Source organism: Myxine glutinosa, chromosome 4, assembly GCF_964187855.1.
Source record: "Myxine glutinosa chromosome 4, kmMyxGlut1.1, whole genome shotgun sequence".
Lineage (NCBI taxonomy): Eukaryota > Metazoa > Chordata > Myxini > Myxiniformes > Myxinidae > Myxine > Myxine glutinosa.
The window spans coordinates 218041310-218059543 of record NC_136264.1 but is presented as its reverse complement, the minus strand read 5'-3'; the positions used below and the strand labels follow the sequence as shown (position 1 = coordinate 218059543).

The window sequence follows — 18234 nt, the reverse complement described above, 5'->3', positions numbered from 1 at the left end:
TGTGCGGAACTCAAACCGCGTTTTTATAACCCTCTTATGGGGACACTCGTTAGGGCTACTAGACCGTGGGAGCGCTTGGCGAAGGACTTCAAAGGGCCGCTGCCAATGTCGAGCAACTCTCGCTATCTGCTCACTATCGTCGATGAGTATTCACGATTCCCCTTTGCTTACACGTGCGGGGATATGTCGGCTGCCACAGTTATTCGGTGCCTGCAGAATTTGTTTTCTATGTTCGGGTATCCGGCCTACGTGCATACCGATCGGGGTGCTGTGTTCCTGTCCCAGGAGGTGAGGGGCTACTTGCTCCAGCATAATGTCGCTTCGAGCTACACCACCCCGTACCGGCCCCAAGTGAATGGGCAGATCGAACATTTTAATGGGATTATATGGAGGGCCGTCATGCTGAGCCTCCGGACCCTCGGCCGAGGCCTCGATAAATGGGCGTGGTCGCTACCTGCCGCTCTAAACTCGATCCGGGCTCTCCTATGTACCGCCACCAACCAGACTCCTCATGAACGACTGTTCCACCACCCTAGAGGCTCCGGCAGTATCCAATCTTTACCCAGCTGGCTCGCTGAACCGGGGCCCGCCTATCTCAAACGAGCGGTTCACGCTAGCAAGTACGACCCCCTTGTTGACAAGGTGCAGGTCCTCCAGGCTAATCCCGAGCATGCTCGCGTGTTAACGGCGGATGGCCGCGAGTCTACTGTCTCCGTACGCCATCTAGCCCCATGTGGGGACGACGACAGGGATATCGACGAACCCGTCTACGAGTCTATGGACTCTACCGAAGCTTCCCCTATGGAACTACCACCGTTACTTCCGTCGTTCCCCACTCCCGTGCCCGAAGGCGCTGGGGCGCCCCCTCCGACTCCCACCTCCGGCGGCTATTCCGACGCGGGGGACTCCGGGCTTGGGGACGCTGTGCCCGCTACATTCCGAACACGAACTGGCAGGGAAGTTCGCCGCCCCGACCGCTACGGGTGGACCGACTGACGTGGATTGACGTGACCCATTCGATTATTGCTGATGCTTGCTTGCAACCTGCCGAGCGGCAGTATAGTTCTAACGGCGGGGAGAATGTAGTGAAATTATACCAAGGTGAACCCAGGGTGTGCTCGCTTCAAAAGGGGCGTCTATAAGACCCGGGACAACCGGGGCGCACGGACACTCCAGCGGAACTCACTGTGACATAGTCCTGTAGTTTGAATGGTATGTACGCCCCTAAATGCTGCGCTGACTGTCCTCTCTATTGGACCATTGCCATATTGAATCGACCATTGCTCAGGAAATACTCTGATTTTAATGCCTGTTGCATGAATGTATTTTTACAGGATGTACTTCAGATCTAAATGATATTAAACCTACCCAGAGGTCAAGTCGTGTCTGAGCTTGATTTTCACGACAGTCATTAGCCGCCACAAGCCTACCCAAAAGGTAATTAACCCCCACGAGCCTACCCAAAAGGTCATTAGCCCCCACAAGCCTACCTAAAAGGTCATTAGCCCCCACAAGCCTACCCAAAAGGTCATTAGCCCCCACAAGCCTACCCAAAATGTCATTAACCCCCACAAGCCTACCCAAAATGTCATTAACACCCACAAGCCTACCCAAAAGGTAATTAACCCCCACAAGCCTACCCAAAAGGTCATTAACACCCACAAGCCTACCCAAAAGGTCATGAACCCCCACAAGCCTACCTAAAAGGTAATTAACCCCCACAAGCCTACCCAAAAGGTCATGAACACCCACAAGCCTACCCAAAAGGTCATTAACACCCACAAGCCTACCCAAAATGTCATTAGCCCCCACAAGCCTACCCAAAAGGTCATTAACCCCCACAAGCCTACCCAAAAGGTAATAAAAAAAACAATTTTGTATTTCCCAAAACTTTCCACTTCAAATCAGAACATTTTGATAAATACCAACAAAATGAAGAGTTTAAGACTCTCTGCTCACCTTCACTCCTTCATTCCTCTTTTGTCCCGCCTCTGGAACAAACTCCCTCACTCTCTTCAATCCCACTCCACCCTCCAGGTTTTTAAAACAGCTGTTCACCACCATCTCTTATCTTCCCCCATCCAAAACCTTGATCTTTTCTACCCCCAATAATACACCTCAAATCCACCTCTTTCAATCTCCAACATCATTCCTGAAATTTCGAGTCGTGTTCATTTGTTTTATACCATTCCCCACCTCCCCCAGCCCTATCCCTTCCACAGATCTACCGACGTCCCTGTTCTGTCCTGTCGTTGTGCTCCTGTGCTTCCCTCTCCCCCACCCCCACCCCCCCCCCCCTCCTGTCTCCTGCTCCCTTTATTTTTTTTTTTTTTTTTTTTTTTGTATACTGAATCGAGGCTCGTGAAAGAGCTAACATTTACTTCACAAACAAATCAACCAGACAAACAAAATATATAAAAAGAGGGAGCGGAAGACAAGATGGGGAGAGAAGGGGAAGCACACAAACACAACATTTGAGAGCAGGGAGATGTGTGGGAGGGAGAGGGCTTGGGGGGAGGAGGCGTGGGAAGGGGGAGGGGTGGAAGAAGTATAAAACACAAGGACACCAAGGACTTCCAGGACAGAAGTTGGTATTTCAAAAAAGTGGATCTGGGGTGAAATTAGCGGGGGTAGAAAAGATCCAGGTTTTGGATGGGGGAAGATAAGAGATGGTGGTGAGCAGCTGTTTTAAAGACCTGGAGGGTGGAGTGGGATTGAAAAGAGTGAGGGAGTTTGTTCCAGAGGCGGGACAAAAGAGGAATTAAGGAGTGAAGGTGAGCAGAGAGTCTTGATTTTGGCAGTTTAACCATAAGAGGGTTGCAGGCAGATCTTGTGCGACCTGTAGGAATATTTGCGGGACAGAGCCCAGAGAGAGCTGGGGGGGAGTAGCAAGGCCAGAGAGGAGTCGGTAGAAGACGGAAAGACCACCAACCTGCCTGCGGTGAGTGAGTGAGAGGCCCTTGGAGTTCGCTTCATCGCGGGAGATTCCAATGATTCTGAAATGTTTTACGTGTCCAGGCATGTTTTCGTGCTTGATGTGTTAGCTCTTACACGAGCTCTGACTTTGTATACAAAAAAACATAAGATACAAGTACAGATACATTCAAAGTACACCACCCCCATGCCAAATAATTAAATATCCTGCAGCGCGGCATTGCCGGGGCGCCTCTGGCGTCCGGCAATACCGCAGTGCAGCTCATTGAGGCTGCATTGGGAGGGAGAGGTGCACACTAATTGATTGATTAATCGTATAATTAAAATCAATTAAAGATGATCACAAAATATTTTCTTCATCAATTGGCTAATAGCATAACTAAACCACCAGTGCTTCATCCGAAGATGTATCTTTTAGAAATTTAATTAAATAAGTCATTAATAAAAAATTAAATAATTAATTGATTAATCAATAAATAATTAATCGATTAATCAATAAATAATTAATCGATTAATTGATGAATCAATAAATCAAAAATATCCTTGAAAGCCACATCACCTGGTCACCATCATGTCCAAATATTAGCTTACCAGCTCAAAAGGTGCCTGAGATATTGCCCAGATGAGAAAGAAAATAAATAAATGATCAATAATGAAAATAAATAAATAATAATCATTAAAAAATTAAATTATTAATCAATTCGGTCACAGAACACATAAACCACCACCATTTCATCAGAATCTGTAACTGAAAAAAAAAAAAAAACTTTTTTAGTAATTAATAGAATAATTAAATAATTAATCCATTAATTGATTAATTGATTGATCAATAAATCAAAAATATCCTTGATAGCCGCATCACTTGGTCACTCATGTCCAAATATTAGCTTCCGAGCTCAAAACTCACTCACTCACTCACTTACTCACTGGGACTGACACAATCTGTCAATTTCCCGACCCGGCTCTCAGTCAACAGAGCATCTTCTCTTCTGGACTTGGTTATGACTAACTTCCCTGAAAATGTCTGCTGCTCTTCTTCTGCTCCAATCGGATCATCTGATTATGTGCTTGTTAAAGTGGACATCTCTCTGGCCATTCTCAGAGAGCCTCCTCAGCGCCGACGAGTCTGGCATTTCACTCAGGCTGACTGGCACGGTCTTCAAGCAGCCATCAATCATCTGGACTGGTCTCCCACCTCTACCACCTCTGACATCAACTCATCCTGGGAATTCTTCCAAGGTAAATTGCTCTCTCATGCACAGATTTATCCCATCTCATCTTCAGTTGTCATACCCTTCCTCCCGTCCATGGTACACGGAATCTTGTGGTGAGGCTATTGCCCAGAAACAACTTGCTTTAGTCTCCTGGAAAGCAAATCCAACGGAAGGAAATCTCATTTCCTTTCACAAATCCCGAAACAAGTGTGTGTCCACCCTCAGGAGAGCCAGGAAACAATATCTCTCCGTTCTCAAGACCGAACTCTCTTATCTGTCTCCCTTTTCCAAATCCTGGTGGTGTCTGGTCAAATCTGTTTCTGGTGTTTGTTCCCCCTCCATCCCCTCCCTTACCTCAAACGGCAACACAGCTGACTCCGCACGTGAAAAAGCTGAATGCCTCAACTCTGTGTTTGCCTCTAAATCTTGTGTCCCAAACCCATCCCTCTCTGTACCCACCATACCCAGTCGTACCCAGCTGCTCCTGGACTCCGTGTCCTTTCCTCCTGACAAGGTGGAAAAGTTTCTGTCAACCCTCGACTCTGATTCTGCAACTGGACCTGACGGCATCAGCCCACGGGTCCTAAAATCCTGTTCTTCCGCTCTTTCTCTCCCTCTCTCTGTTCTCTTCACCCTCTCTTTTGCTCAAGGTCAACTGCCATCTGCTTGGAAATCAGCCAATATCACCGCTTTGCACAAAAAAGGTGCAAAAACAGATCCTAGCAACTACAGACCAATCAGCCTTCTCCCAATTATCAGCAAAGTCATGGAATCCATCATTGCTTCGGATATGAAATCTTTCCTCTTCTCCAATGGCTCGATCTCTGATCATCAATTTGGTTTCAGACCAGGTCACTCTACTCTGGACATGCTGCTTCTGCTGTCTCAACAATGGATGGAGGTCCTCAATGCCAAACAGGAAATTAGAGATGTCTCCCTCGACATATCACGTGCCTTCGATACGGTCTGGCACCCCACTCTGCTCACCAAACTCTACTCCTTTGGTATCCATGGAAATCTCCACGCATTGCTGGTGGACTTCCTCTCTAGTCGTAGTCAACGTGTGGCCCTGAATGGGTTTCTCTCATCTCCTCTTCCTGTTCAGGCTGGAGTTCCCCAAGGCAGTGTTCTGGGCCCTGTGCTTTTTCTGGTCTTCATCAATGATCTCTCTGACTCTTGAAAATCCTCTCTATCTCTTTGCTGATGACTCCACTCTCTGCTGCTCCATTCCTCATCCCTCAGATCGGCAGTCTGCAGCCTCCTCACTCTCTGCAGACCTGGACAAAATCACAGACTGGTCAAACAAGTGGAACATGTCTTTCAATCCTGACAAATCTCACACTCTTACGATGTCTCTCCGAAAAGACCGAATGGACAACCCTCCCATCTACTTTCTGAATAATCCTCTCCAAGAAGTTCTGTCACTCAAGCTTTTGGGTCTCACTATCTGCCATGATCTTTCCTGGGAAAACCACATTTCCAAGCTGGCCTCCAAAGCCAGTCGCCGACTGGGCATCCTCCGTCGTGCGAAGTCCTTCCTTGGCACACCTGAGCTCCTCACCACATACAAGGCTTTCATCCGCAGCTCAATGGAGTTCTGCTCTCCCCTCTGGGCTGGTGCTCCTGCCTCACACCTAGCTTGTCTTCATGCTGTTGAAACCAAAGCATTCAGAATCATTGGAATCTCCCGCGATGACGCTATCTCTGAGGGCCTTTCACTTAATCACCGCAGGCAGGTTGGTGGTCTTTCCGTCTTCTACCAACTCCTCTCTGGCCTTGCTCCCCCAGCTCTCTCTGGGCTCTGTCCCCCCAATATTCCTTCAGGTCGCACAAGATCTGCCTGCAACCCTCTTATGGTTAAACTGCCAAAATCAAGACTCTCTGCTCACCTTCACTCCTTCATTCCTCTTTTCTCCCGCCTCTGGAACAAACTCCCTCACTCTCTTCAATCCCACTCCTCCCTCCAGGTCTTTAAAAAGGCTGTTCACCACCATCTCTTATCTTCCCCAATCCAAAACCTTGATCTTTTCTACCCCGGCTAATTTCACCCCAAATCCACTTTTTTGAGGTGACTTTTGACTTCTTTCCTGGAAGTCCTTGGTGTGCTTGCGTTTTATACCTATCCTGCCTCCCCCCAGGCCCTCTCCCTCCAAAAACATCTTGCGATGTCCCTGCTCTCAAATGTTGTGTTTGTGTGCTTCCTCCCCTTCTCTCCCCATCTTGTCGACCGCTCCCCTTTTTATATACTTTGTTTGCTTGTTTGTTTGATTTGTTTGTTTGATAAATGTTAGCTCTTTCACAAGCCTCGACTCTGTATACAAAAAAAAAGAAAAAAGGTGCCTGAGATATTGGCCAAATCCGCACAGATCACAAAGATCACAAAGATTTGTTTGTGAAACAAATTTTGTTTGCAGTATATAAATGATTCAGTATTCAGTATTCAGTATTCAGTAGATTTCAGTATTTAGTAGATCAGTATTCAGTATTCAGTATATTTAAAAAAAAAAAAAAAAAAAAAAAATGAGAAAGAAAATAAATAAATGATTAATAATGAAAATAAATAAATAATAATCATAAAAAAATTAAATTATTAATCAATTCGGTCAAAGAACACATGAACCACCACCATTTCACCGGAATCTGTAACTATAAAAAAAAAAATCGTCATTAATCGAATAATTAAATAATTAATCGATTAATTGAGTAATTGATTAATTAATAAATCAAAAATATCCTTTGCAGCCAAATCACCTGGTCATTGGCATGTCCAAATATCAGCTTCCTAACTCAAAAGGTGCCTGAGTTAATAGTCAGAAGAGAAAGGAAATTTGATTAATTAAATAAGTACTTAATTAATCGCTAATAATTAAATAACTCCTCAATTAATTGATTATTCAAAAAACAAAAAATACCGTTTTTGACAAAGGGCTTGCTCACTACTGTGCCGAAATTTCAGCTTCCTCGCTCAAAGGATGGCTGAGATATCGTCCGGACACACAAACAAGAAAACAAGAAAGCAAGAAAACAAGAAAGAAAACAAGAAAGAAAACAAACAAACAGAGTGAAAACTGAGTACTCCCTTTCAGCGTGCGTCATTGCCGAGCCCCCTTCGGTGCCCAGCAATGACGATTTGCAATGCCTGGAGATGACATAGGAAAGGTGCGGTGTACAACAAGTACAGATACATTCAAAGTGCACCACCCCCATGCCAAATAATTAAATATCCGACAGCGCGGCATTGCCGGGGCGCCTCCGGCGTCCGGCAATACTGCAGTGCAACTCATAAAGGCTGCATTGGGAAGGAGAGGTGTACACTAATTGATTGATTAATTGTATAATTAAAATCAATAAAAGATTATCACAAAATATTTTCTTAATCAATTGGCTAAGAGCATAACGAAACCACAAGTGCTTCATCCGAAGATGTATCTTTTAGAAATTTAATTAAATAAGTCATTAATAAAAAATTAAATAATTACTTGATTAATCAATAAATAATTAATCAATTAATCAATAAATAATTAATCGATTAAATGATTAATCAATAAATCACAAATATCCTTGATAGCCACATCACTTGGTCACTGTCATGTCCAAATATTAGCTTCCCAGCTCAAAAGGTTCCTCAGATATTGGCCAAATGAGAAAGAAAATAAATAAATGATTAATAATGAAAATAAATAAATTATAATCATTAAAAAATTAAATTATTAATCAATTAGGTCACAGAACACATAAACCACCACCATTTCATCAGAATCTGTAATTGAAAAAAAATAATTTTTTTTTAGTAATTAATCGAATAATTAAATAATTAATCGATTAATTGATTAATCAATAAATCAAAAATATCCTCGATAGCCACATCACTTGGTCACTCATATCCAAATATTAGCTTCCGAGCTCAAAAGGTGCCTGAGATATTGGCCAAATGAGAAAGAAAATAAATAAACAAGGACACATACATTCAAAGTACACCGCCCCCATGCCAAATAATTAAATATCCTGCAGCGCGGCATTGCCGGGGCGCCTCCGGCGCCCAGCAATACCGCAGTGCAGCTCATAGAGGCTGCATTGGGAGGGAGAGGTGTTCGCTAATTGATTGATTAATTGTATAATTAAAATCAATAAAAGATTATCACAAAATATTTTCTTAATCAATTGGCTAATAGCACAACTAAACCACTCGTGCTTCATCCGAAGATGTATCTTTTAGAAATTTAATTGAATAAGTCATAAATAAAAAATTAAATAATTAATTGATTCACCAATAAATAATTAATCGATTAAATGATTAATCAATAAATCAAAAATATCCTTGATAGCCACATCACTTGGTCACTGTCATGTCCAAATATTAGCTTCCCAGCTCAAAAGGTGCCTGAGATATTGGCCAAATGAGAAAGAAAATAAGTAAATGACAAGTACACATACATTCAAAGTACACCGCCCCATGCCAATTAATTAAATATGCTGCAGCGCGGCATTGCCGGGGCGCCTCCGGCGCCCGGCAATACCGCAGTGCAGCTCATAGAGGCTGCATTGGGAGGGAGAGGTGTTCGCTAATTGATTGATTAATTGTATAATTAAAATCAATAAAAGATTATCACAAAATATTTTCTTAATCAATTGGCTAATAGCACAACTAAACCACTCGTGCTTCATCCGAAGATGTATCTTTTAGAAATTTAATTGAATAAGTCATAAATAAAAAATTAAATAATTAATTGATTCACCAATAAATAATTAATCGATTAAATGATTAATCAATAAATCAAAAATATCCTTGATAGCCACATCACTTGGTCACTGTCATGTCCAAATATTAGCTTCCCAGCTCAAAAGGTGCCTGAGATATTGGCCAAATGAGAAAGAAAATAAGTAAATGACAAGTACACATACATTCAAAGTACACCGCCCCATGCCAATTAATTAAATATGCTGCAGCGCGGCATTGCCGGGGCGCCTCCGGCGCCCGGCAATACCGCAGTGCAGCTCATTGAGGCTGCATTGGGAGGGAGAGGTGTACACTAATTGATTGATTAATTGTATAATTAAAATCAATAAAAGATTATCACAAAATATTTTCATAATCAATTGGCTCATCGCATAACTAAACCACAAGTGCTTCATCCGAAGATGTATCTTTTAGAAATTTAATTAAATAAGTCATTTATAAAAAATTAAATAATTAATTGATTACTCAATAAATAATTAATCGATTAATCAATAAATAATTAATAGATGAAATGATTAATCAATAAATCAAAAATATCCTTGATAGCCACATCACTTGGTCACTCATGTCCAAATATTAGCTTCCCAGCTCAAAAGGTGCCTGAGATATTGGCCAAATGAGAAAGAAAATAAAGAAATGATTAATAATGAAAATAAATAAATAATCATAAAAAAATTAAATTATTAATCAATTTGGTCAGAGAACACATAAACTACCACTATTTCATCGGAATCTGTAACTTTATTTAAAATATTTTTTTTGGCATTAATCGAATAATTAAATAATTAATCGATTAATTGATTAATTAATGAATCAAAAATATCCTTTGCAGCCAAATCACCTGGTCATTGGCATGTCCAAATATCAGCTTCCTAACTCAAAAGGTGCCTGAGTTAATGGTCAGAAGAGAAAGGAAATTTGATTAATTAAATAAGTAATTAATTAATCGCCAATAATTAAATAACTCCTCAATTAATTGATTAATCAAAAAAAAAACAAATACAGTTTTTGAGAAAGGACTTGCTCACTATTGTGCCGAAATTTCAGCTTCCTAGCTCAAAGGATGGCTGAGATATCGTCCGGACAAACAAACAAGAAAGCAAGAAAGAAAACAAGAAACCAGAGTGAAAACTGAGTACTCTCTTTCAGCGTGCGTCACTGCCGAGCCCCCTTCGGTGCCCGTCAATGACGATTTGCAATGCCTGGAGGTGGCATAGGAAAGGAGCGGTGTACAATTATTAATGAAAATAAATAAATAATAATCATTAAAAAATTAAATTATTAATCAATTCGGTCACAGAACACAACCACCACCATTTCATCAGAATCTGTAACTGGAAAAAAATTTAAAAAAATTCAGTAATTAATCGAACAATTAAATAATTAATCGATTAATTGATGAATCAATATATCAAAAATATTCTTGGTAGCCACATCACTTGGTCACTCATGTCCAAATATTAGCTTCCGAGCTCAAAAGGTGCCTGAGCTAATGGTCAGAAGAGAAAGGAAATTTGATTAATTAAATAAGTACTTAATTAATCGCGAATAATTAAATAACTCCTCAATTAATTGATTAATCAAAACACAAAAAATACAGTTTTTGACAAAGGACTTGCTCACTATTGTGCCGAAATTGCAGCTTCCTAGCTCAAAGGATGGCTGAGATATCGCCCGGACAACCAAGAAAACAAGAAAACAAGTAAAGATACATTCAAAGTACACCGCCCCCATGCCAAATAATTAAATACCCTACAGCGCGGCATTGCCGGGGCGCCTCCGGCGCCTGGCAATACCACAGTGGAGCTCATAGAGGCGGCATTGGGAGGGAGACGTGTACAGTGTAGCCACATCACTTGGTCACTGTCATGTCCAAATATTAGCTTCCCACGTCAAAAGGTTCCTGAGATATTGGCCAAATGAGAAAGAAAATAAATAAATGATTAATAATGAAAATAAATAAATAATAATCATTTAAAAATTAAATTATTAATCAATTAGGTCACAGAACACATAAACCACCACCATTTCATCAGAATCTGTAATTGAAAAAAAAAATTATTTTTTTAGTAATTAATCGAATAATTAAATAATTAATCGATTAATTGATTAATTGATTAATCAATAAATCAAAAATATCCTTGATAGCCACATCACTTGGTCACTCATGTCCAAATATTAGCTTCCGAGCTCAAAAGGTGCCTGAGATATTGGCCAAATGAGAAAGAAAATAAATAAACAAGTACACATACATTCAAAGTACACCGCCCCCATGCCAAATAATTAAATGTCCTACAGCGCGGCATTGCTTCATGGCATTGCTTCGTGCCTTCGTGTACAGTACAACAAACAAACAGTGAAAACTGAGTGCTCGCTTTCAGCATACGTCACTGCCGAGCCCCCTTCGGTGCCCGGCAATGACGATTTGCAATGCCTGGAGATGGCATAGGAAAGGTGTGGTGTCCAACAAGAAAGCAAGAAAACAAACAACCAGAGTGAAAACTGAGTACTCCCTTTCAGCGTGCGTCACTGCCGATCCCCCTTCGGTGCCCAGCAATGACGATTTGCAATGCCTGGAGATGGCATAGGAAAGGTGCGGTGTACAACAAACAAACAACCAGAGTGAAAACTGAGTACTCCCTTTCAGTGTGCGTCACTGTTGAGACCCCTTCGGTGCCCAGCAATGACGATTCTCAATGCCTGGAGATGGCATAGGAAAGGTGCGGTGTACAACAAACAACCAGAATGAAAATTGAGTACTCCTTTTCAGCGTGCGTCACTGCCGAGCCCCCTTCGGTGCCCGGCAATGACGATTTGCAATGCCTGGAGATGGCATAGGAAAGGAGCGGTGTACAAAAACTAAACAAATAAAAAGATCCCAACCAAAAGCTAATGGTGTTCTTATGATGGGGGTTCATCAGCACGATATTTAGAGCATGCCGCCTCAACCTTACCTTTCATGACGTAATCACGACCAGGTCCGATGGTGGAACTGCACGCAGGGCCGTAGCCAAAGTATGTCAGTCCATAGGGATCGTAGGTCGGATACAAATAACTCGATGCGAGTGAATCCGTGCCTTGTGCAATACCCTTGGTGGCACGTTGGTAGCGCTGATACTGCTCCCGATCCACGGGCTTGGCAAGCATTACCTCAACACAAGCTCCATCGATATCTGTTCCATGTAATGCAGTCATGGCACGTAAAGCGTCATCCCGACAAGAAAAATGTACAAACGCATAATCACGGATCTTCTTGACACGCTCAACCGTCCCACCAGGAGCAGCGGCTTCAAAGGCGTAGCGCAACGCATCCTCTGTGGTGGTGAGCATCAAATTGCGCACGTAAAGCACTTTCACGGTTTTCATCACTTCCTCGTCGACGGCAGGTTCAGGCTCTGCCCAGTCTACGGCCAATGGTTGCCCCCAAAGCTGAGGACCGGATCGACCACCTGCCAGGAGTTTCCGGCGAGCAGCTGCTGCGGCACGATGCGATTCATACTCGACGAATGCAAAGCCACGGTTGCGCGATTTGTCGGCAGCACTGGCATACACAATGACATCTGTGACTCCATCGGTGGCACATTTCATCTCTCTGAGGATCTCATCCTTGCGTGCCGTTTTTGGTATGCCACCGACAAAAAGACGACAGTTGTCAACGCTCGAGCACACACCCAACAGGCGCCCAGGTCTAATCTCATGATTATCGAGGAGACGGACGGCTGCCCTCGCCTCTATTCGCCCGATGTATGTTGCAAAGGCGTAGCCACGTGTCCGCCCTTCACCATCTACCATCAGCCGAAGTTCGTAAAGGCAACCAGCTGTTTCAAGTGCTGGCACAAGCTCATCCTCATAGCAATCACGCGGAATTTTTCCCACAAATACTTGGCACCCACGAGGTGGAGGTGCTCCATCCCAGCCAGGTGGAGGGCCACCGTAGCGTCGCTGCCCATTCTCTTGTTGCAGCTGGTAACCTGTACGTTTCAGGAGACTTTCTAGTGCTGAGGATAAGCGGGATCTGCATGGCTCCCCACTTCCTGATACAGCAGCTGTGTCATGCTCTGCCATTCCAGTAGAAGCCTCTTGCGGAGAAATAGTCGTGTCTCCAGCAGTCATGCTAAGGCAAGATAAAAAAGAGCAAAATAAGGCAAAAGAGTGTGAACATCAACGGAGATAAACATGTCAAAAAATATATTTTTGCAAATTATGCTCTGCTAGAGAAGTGTCATAAAACCCACCAATTATTTCACAATACAACACACGTACAGTACGTCGGTCTAGTTCCTTTTTACACACACGCCATGGTTATCCGTCCTGAGGTGGGTGAAAGTTTTCATACATTTCTCAAGACAATTATCATTTTGATTTTACATCCATATGAAGTATTTCGTATCAGCCCTTTCTCATCGGAAAATGTGTCTGTATTAGTTATCACGCGAGAACGGCGTCTATATTAATTTACCCAAAAGAGTGTTTGTAACATTGTATTTTGTTATATTAATACAATAAAATCTTTAGGATATCAAATATCAAATATCAAAAAGGATATCAAATCCTTCCTCTCTCTCCAATGGCTTGATCTCTAATCATCAATTTGGTTTCAGACCAGCTCACTCTACTCTGGACATGCTGCTTCTGCTGTCTCAACAATGAATGGAGGTCCTCAACGCCAAACAGGGAATTAGAGCTGTCTCCCTTAACATATCACGTGCCTTCGATACGGTCTGGCACCCAGCTCTGCTCACCAAACTATCCTCCAATGGTATCCATGGAAATCTCCATGCAATCATGCATGGCTTGCGGACTTCCTCTCTCGTCGTAGTCAATGTGTGGCTCTGAATGGATTTCTCTCATCTCTCCTTCCTGTTTGGCTGGAGTTCCCCAAGGCAGTGTTCTGGGCCCTGTGCTTTATCTGGTCTTCATCAATTATCTCTCCGACTCTCTGTAAAATCCTCTCTGTCTCTTTGCTGATGACGCCACTCTCTGCCGCTCCATTCTTCATCCCTCAGATCGGCAGTCTTCAGCCTCCTCACTCTCTGCAGACCTGCACAAAATCAGACTGGTCAAACAAGTGGAACATGTCTTTCAATTCTGACAAATCTCACACTCTTACTATGTCTCTCCGAAAACACCGATTGGACAAACCTCCGATCCACTTTCTGAATAATCCTCTCCAAGAAGTTCTGTCACTCAAGCTTTTGGGTCTCACTATCTGCCATAATCTTTCCTGGGAAAACCACATTTCCAAGCTGGCCTCCAAAGCCAGTCGCCGACTGGGAATCCTCCGTCGTGCAAAGTCCTTCCTTGGCACACCTGAGCTCCTCACCACATACAAGGCTTTCATCCGCAGCTCAATGGAATACTGCTCTCCCCTCTGGGCTGATGCTCCTGCCTCACACCTCGCTCGGCTTCACGCTGTTGAAACCAAAGCTTTCAGAATAATTGGAATCAACCGTGATGAAGCTGATTCTGATGGCTTTTCACTCACTCGCCGCAGGCAGGTAGGTGGTCTTTCTGTCTTCTACCGACTCCTCTCTGGCCTTGCCCCCCCCCCCAGCTCTCTCTGGGCTCTGCCCCCCAAATATTCCTACAGGTCGCACAAGATCTGCCTGCAACCCTCTTGTGGTTAAACTGCCAAAATCAAGACTCTTTGCTCACCTTCACTCCTTCATTCCTCTTTTCTCCCGCCTCTGGAACAAACTCCCTCACTCTCTTCCATCCCACTCCTCCCTCCAGGTCTTTAAAATAGCTGTTCACCACCACCTCTTATTCGCCACCATCCCATCCAAAATCCAAAACATACCCAAAACATAATCCAAACATACCCATCCAAAACCTTGATCTTTTCTACCTCCATTAATTCACCTTAGATCCACTTTTTTGAAATACCGACTTCTTTCCTGGAAGTCCAAGCATTGTCCATGTGTTTTATACCTCTACCACCCCCCTCCCTTCCCAAGCCTCCTCCCCCCAACCCTTCTCCCTCCCAGAGATCTCCCGATGTCCCTGTTCTCTGCTGTTGTACTTGTGTGCTTCCCTCTCCCTCACCATCTTGTCTCCCGCTCCCTTTATTGTATGTTTTGTGTGTCCGTTTGTTTTTTTGTTTTTTTTTGTAATTGATGTTAGCTCTTACACGAGCCTCGATCTTGTATCCCCCAAAAAAATAATACTGATTTGTGATTGGAATTATGCTGTTTGGATTGAAAATAGAGAGACTGAGTTCAAAGGAGAATGAAGGAATGATGCGAGGGTTTCTAACTGTGATATTTGTGGATTCACCATTTGCAATTTCACCATTGACCGCGTGTAGAAACATTCACCTGCAGTAAGTTTTTTGCCCAAGTCCTTCACAAACCGGCTGTCCATGCCTGATGTTCGATTTAAGGTAGCACAGGAATGTGGAATTTCTTGGTTCATGCTTTGCCATTCAGCGTTTTTTGCCCAAATCATTCACAAAGGTAAACAAAATATAGACGCCGTTCTCACTTGTTAACCAATACAGATTAATCTGCCAGGGAGAAAAGGCGGATACAAAACACTTTGTATGAATCAATAGTCAAAATAACAATTGTATTGAGGAATTCATGAAACTTCCCACCTCTCTGAGGATACCTGCTGGGTTCCCAAAACGCTCCACAGATGATTTTGCGAGGCTAGGCCCTAAAGTAAGGGCGTATGGACAGATGGGCACTCCTGTTTTGCAATATATGAGCAAGGCACCTGTGCAAAGCAAACAAACAATGCGGAAACAGCGAATGTTAAACAAACGATGACCCAATAAATACCACATTCCTGTGCCACCTTCAGTTGAATGGCAGAGGCAGACATGGACAGTCGGTTCGTGAATTACTTGGACAACAAACGGCGAATGAGAAACAATGAACCAATAAATTCCACATTCCTGTGCCATCTTCATTTGAATGGCAGACATGGGCAGCCGGTTCGTGAATGACTTGGACAAAAAAACGGCGAATGGGAAACAATGAACCAATACATTCCACATTCCTGTGCCACCTTCAGTCGAACATCAGACACAGACAGCCGGTTAGTGAATGAGCAACAAAAACGTGCCAAAATTAACTCGAGGGAGTTTCTTTTATTGCTCAACTGTAACAATATATATATATATATATATATATATATATATATATATATATATATATATATATATATATATATATATATATATATATATATATATATTGTTGTGGATATGAGCATTGTGTTTTTTTATTGTGTAGTACATTGTAAAATATCACCCTCCTTCCTCCAGTTGTGTATAAAGGTCAAAAGGGCATCCCTTAATTAGGTCATATACAATCACGTTAGCCAATCATAGATTTCCTCCTTGTTGACAGTTATTTCCTTATTCTGTGTATTAGGTTAAGGCTTTGTCTTCCATTAATGAATACTCCATTGCACCGAATTCAAATAGATAGATCCCCTTTCATTCCCATTCCCATAGCCTCTACTGCCAACTGCATTTGCCGCCATTACGGCGTGGTCAGCTCGGGGAAGAAGGGCGTGCCCGCCCATCGTCATCAAGGGTGGAGCCAGAGAGCCCGTGCCCACCAATCAGGGCCAAGGCGAGCTCACCGATGGGCGTGTCCTGGAGGCTGGCGGCTTGATCGCCCGAGGCGTTATATAAGTGCGCGCGGAAGCCTTTCAATAAGTTCCAAGAAAGTTGCGCCAGAGACGGCAGATAAGTTCTGAGTTCTAGGAGTTGCGCCAGAGACGGCAGATGAGTGGAGACGAGCCCTCGGAGAGAGAAGGGAGACGCGTCCGGAGGTGAGCCAGAGAAGCAGTTTTGGCTCCACCAGCAGTTTTGGCTCCACCAGCAGTTTTGGCTCCACCAGCAGTTTTGGCTCCACCAGCAGTTTTGGCTCCACCAGCAGTTTTGGCTCCACCAGCAGCGTGGGCTCCACCAGGCAGCTTCGACCCGTTACCCCGCGGGAGCCAGATTGCGGTGGCATCGGTGGCCGTCGAGGTCCAGCCCGACGTCCCGTGCGGGATCAAGCCCGAACCATCTGCCCCAGCTGAACCTTCCCATTCCTCCTTCCAGTCATTCCTGCCTTCATTCCCCATTCGTGTGAGTCCGTCTTTGTTTGTTCTGTCCTGGGTTAAGTAAGACTGAATAGGTAAGCTAAGTTTCACTGTGTCCTTCTGGTCCGTCCCTCTTTCTGCATTATTTTATTATCCTTCCTTCTTCCTTGCTTTCTTTCATTGTGTAAATAGTAATAATAAATCATAGTAGTATTTCCAACCTTTTGCCTTCGTCTTCCTCTTCTTCACATCCGTGTCGTCTTTGTCTTTTCCCTCATTGAATACCGGTGGCACGATTTGGCCAACATTTAAGGAATCGGGTCGAGTCATTGTTACCGGTTCGGGCCGCGGCTGCCATCCGCTCGGCAATCCAGTAACATCTTATCCGCGGTCACGAACGAAGCTGCTCACCGGCCTTTTCGGAGGTCGCGGTGCAGCTTCAGGGACCACGTCGGTCAGCAATAATCGAGGGGACTAATCCCCCCTCAAAGGGGAACCAATTCAAAGGGGAAAAAACCCAACTCCGAGGCCGACGTTGGGTTCCGTAACAATATATATATATATATATATATATATATATATATATATATATATATATATATATATATATATATATATATATACACACACACGCACGTGTGTATGCATGTGTGTGTACACATTATGTGTACACATTATATATATATATATATATATATATATATATATATATATCTATAATTCCAGTAATCTCTGTGTGTTTGTATGTGTGTATGTGTGTGTGTATGTTTGTCTGTGACCGCTGTTTCTCGACAACTACCGGTCCGATATACTTGAAACTTGCCAGGTATATTGCTGGGGACCCGAGGATGTGCCTTTTCAAGGTTTGAAATTAATCGGACAAGTACTTACCGAGCTATGGCGATTTAGCCGTTCGCCGTTCGCTTTGGCGTTGCGAATGGACCAAACCATTGCATGTAAATAGAGGGGGGGGGTTCTGTGGTCGTTGCGAATGGACCAAACCATTCATGTAAATAGAGGGGGGGGGGTTCTGTGGTCGTTACTGCCACGTGGTTTCAAAGTTTTTTTTTGTTGTTGTTGTTTGCACGCATGTTTTTTTGCACCCACGTACGGGCACGCCCTAGGATGTTTACACACACACACCCCTACACAAATTTTTTTTTTTTTTTTTTTTTGGCAAGGAACGGGCACCCACGTACGGGCACGTCCTAGCTTATATATATAGTACGGGCATGCCCTCGTATCTATAAAACACAGTTTGTGTGTGTGTGTGTAATGTTACCGATAGACTCCTAAATGGAGAGGCTC

General features: G+C 43.4%; 1 protein-coding gene across 5 annotated transcripts in view; it reads right to left on the bottom strand.

The window, feature by feature from the left end:
- Positions 1–18234, bottom strand: part of LOC137425719 (RNA-binding protein 47) — a 215055-nt gene that overhangs the window by 95975 nt on the left and 100846 nt on the right. For 4 of the 5 annotated variants that reach the window (XM_068114444.2, XM_078777025.1, XM_078777026.1 and 1 more), the window contains exon 2: positions 11841–13000. In XM_068114444.2, the coding sequence (XP_067970545.1) occupies positions 11841–12999 (1159 nt within the window). In that variant the 5' untranslated portion in view covers position 13000. Of the gene's footprint in view, positions 1–11840; positions 13001–15481; positions 15604–18234 lie in introns of all 5 variants that reach the window. The other variant, XM_078777027.1, reaches the window with a different exon arrangement.